General features: G+C 39.6%; 1 protein-coding gene across 1 annotated transcript; it reads right to left on the minus strand.

The window, feature by feature from the left end:
- Positions 1-514: 514 nt before the first annotated feature.
- CBG23805 lies at positions 515-2,741 on the minus strand (the record flags this gene model as incomplete). Its single annotated transcript, XM_045240991.1, has 5 exons — positions 515-833; positions 877-1,121; positions 1,636-1,959; positions 2,006-2,137; positions 2,178-2,741. The coding sequence occupies 5 exons, from the start codon at positions 2,739-2,741 to the stop codon at positions 515-517; spliced, it is 1,584 nt and encodes a 527-aa protein (XP_045091169.1).
- Positions 2,742-3,250: the final 509 nt, after the last annotated feature.

Raw genomic sequence — 3,250 nt, forward strand, 5'->3', positions numbered from 1 at the left:
ATTTTCTTCCTTTTCACGCCGTTTTTCGGGGATTTCGGATTTTTTTTGAATTTTTTCGCAATAATATTCGGAAAATAGATAACTTTTAACACATTTTAAAGGAGGATTCCGGGCAAAATGACTTTGTGCTTAAATCGATGCAAAATATGGGCTTATTTCCGAAAATCACAATAAAAACGCTCAAAAAAATTTCCTGTAACCACAAAACGCCGTCAAACAGGCCGCCAGAATAAAAGTTATCCCTTAGGGACTAGTTTTTTTGAAAACTCGGCCACCGGCGCCGCCTCGTCCACGCCCTCCGCGGCCATCGATTTTATTGACATTTTTCAATGAATTTTGGTCGTTTTTCATGTTTTTTTCCAATATTGATGATATTTATTGAGAAAAAATCATAAAAAATGAACCGGAAAAGATAATTATACCAGATTTCAGCAATAATAGCGTTAGAAACAAACGGAAAATAACAAAACACTGGGAAAAAGAGAAGAGAGAAAGAAAGAGAGAACTGGGAGCTTCAGATCATGTCATCGTCAGACGAAGAATAGTTATTAGGAGAAGAATAATCATCAGTCATGTGATTTGGGTCGGGAGAAACCGATAGGGGAACGTTATGAGTAGAGGCCTGGGTTTGGTGGGATCTAACCCCTTCTAGAACAACTCGACGCCAAGAATGAGATCCCGACGACTTCCTTTTTTTGAAAACTGCTTCCTTGTTTGATTTGTTGTAGAATGCTTTTAGCCCAGTATAGTGTCTCTCATTGTTATACCATTCTATTTTGAGAGAGTTCCAGTGAAGTACGGTCAACTGAACGCGGAGAGGGAAGTTTTTGTGGCTAGAATATTATTATTCAAATTTTCTAGCTCTGTAGGACTCACAAGTAATAGCTTTTTGGGTGATAAATAGTGGACAACGAATAGAAACTTTCTACTTCAGAGGTATTGAAGTGAGGTGATACTTTTTCTAGATCTTTCAGTCGTTTGTCACTAACAATCATATTCCACAACAGTCGCAACGCCTTCTCATGCTTTGGATTGTTCACGTCAATGTAGTCGTTTCTGGTGTGGTTCATTGGGTCGTGCTCACATTTCCGGAACTTTGTAAACACAAATCTGTTAATTTGCTGTAATTGTAGTTCTCAAAGCGTGTTTCCCTACTTATTCTTACTGTAAAATTTTCGTGCATGTTTTGACAATGACAGAAAAACGAAATGAATTTCTCTACAGTCAATTTACCATCTCCCCCCGAGGTTGCAAAAGAATGGTGAAGATGATTTGTGGGTGGGCGAATCCAATTTTTGACTGGCTGCATTTGAACTTGATTTTTCTTCTAAAAACGTACAAAGTTTTCGCACTACTGCGAAATTAGTTCTCCTAGGAATTCCCGAAAACCTCACTTTCCAGATGATTTTCTTGACATTTCTCACAAAGTGCCAACCATCGTAAAACTGCCGGATTCCGGGGTACTTTGTGTTGAGCAACTTTCCGACTGCCGGATCACGGTCGGTGGTGATAGAATCAATATGAACCAGTTCAGAACCATCTGGGGCTGTGAGAGAGCTCATTAGATTCGAGAGTGCCAAATCCAAAGATTTGGGCTCCAGACTCTTCGACGACTCTGATAAAACAAACATAAACAAGAGAAACCCGAAACACTAAATTGCCTGTTCTCGATGACTTCTTCAACAGTTTTGTCTCCAGTACAAAATTCGTAGACACGTCCAACAACGCATATCGAGAATGTTCTGCCATATGGCCGGGCGAATCAAATTGTGCGTCACCAGCCAAGTCCAGTCCCTTCTGATTATCCTCACAGTTTTTGATCACAAAGTCCATCACTTTCTTCTGAGTACCATCATGAACGTTTTGGACTACAGGTCGGACGTGATGCTGCACAATGTCATAGTAACAATATTTACGTAAATAAGGTGCACGGACAGTGTGGAGCATTGAAGCTATTTTCTGAAATCTACTAATTCTAAGCCTTTCTCAGCTTTAGATAACAGACTGAATACGAGGATCCGGTGGAAACCGCTGCGCTAACAAGATCTCGATTTACAACATATTCCTTTGATCCTTCGATAATTCTTGATGAAGACCATTTCCAATCATGATTGCAAGATAGACAGTTGAAAGAGATCTAGCAAAAATTGTTTTCTAATAGACAGCTCACGACTCACAGAGACTGCATATCCGGATGGCTTCACAACAGCCGCTTCTACAGCTTCAGAGTGACATTGACGACAATATTTGAGACTGTCAATCAAACAATTCAAATCAACAAATGCATACTCTAAATTGCCACTTGTCTCGTCCTCTTCCACCTCACTGTCATCAGACCAAGATTCCTCCCTTTCCGGCACAAAACTACTGTCAGTTTCCTGTTCACCATAACTCTCCTCCGAATCTTCTCCATCTTCCTCCCCATCAGTGTTCAAAAGTACAAACGATTCCTCGTTATCAGCAACTCTTGAATCTTCAATTATCTCGAAACCGTTATCACCTTCGGAGAAATCTAAATTAGATGTATCAGCAACATCACCATCAGCAGCGAGTCTAGGAAGCGAATATACAGATCTTCTTCCATGAACTTCTCCGGATGGGAAGTGAAAACGACAAATGTAGGCTCGTCGAGTTCCGACTTTCTCCAATTGATTCCTGAATCCTTCTCCCAACGCCTCAATCCACTTTTCTCTTCCTGTTTTGCTCGAAGTGATAACAGTCGACTCCTTCCACGGAACCATAGCCCAACAGAACTGACAGCGACGTCTTTTTCCTTCCGACATTTTAATTACTACAATTTTTCAGATGAATTCTCTCTAATTCTCATATTCAGACTCTTCGGTTCTCACCAGCTATCATAATTTTATTATATTTGTACACTTCAAATGAATACAGCTTTGAAAAATGATTTATTTTGAAGCAGATAACGAATATGAGAAAAAAAATAACAAGAACAAACCACACATCAGCCATTATTGCTGAAATCTGGTATAATTATCTTTTCCGGTTCATTTTTTATGATTTTTTCTCAATAAATATCATCAATATTCGAAAAAAACATGAAAAACGACCAAAATTCATTGAAAAATGTCAATAAAATCGATGGCCGCGGAGGGCGTGGACGAGGCGGCGCCGGTGGCCGAGTTTTCAAAAAAACTAGTCCCTAAGGGATAACTTTTATTCTGACGGCCTGTTTGGCGGCGTTTTGTGGTTACAGGAAATTTTTTTGAGCGTTTTTATTGTGATTTTC

Source organism: Caenorhabditis briggsae, assembly GCF_000004555.2.
Source record: "Caenorhabditis briggsae AF16 supercontig from assembly CB4, cb25.NA_045, whole genome shotgun sequence".
Classification (NCBI taxonomy): domain Eukaryota; kingdom Metazoa; phylum Nematoda; class Chromadorea; order Rhabditida; family Rhabditidae; genus Caenorhabditis; species Caenorhabditis briggsae.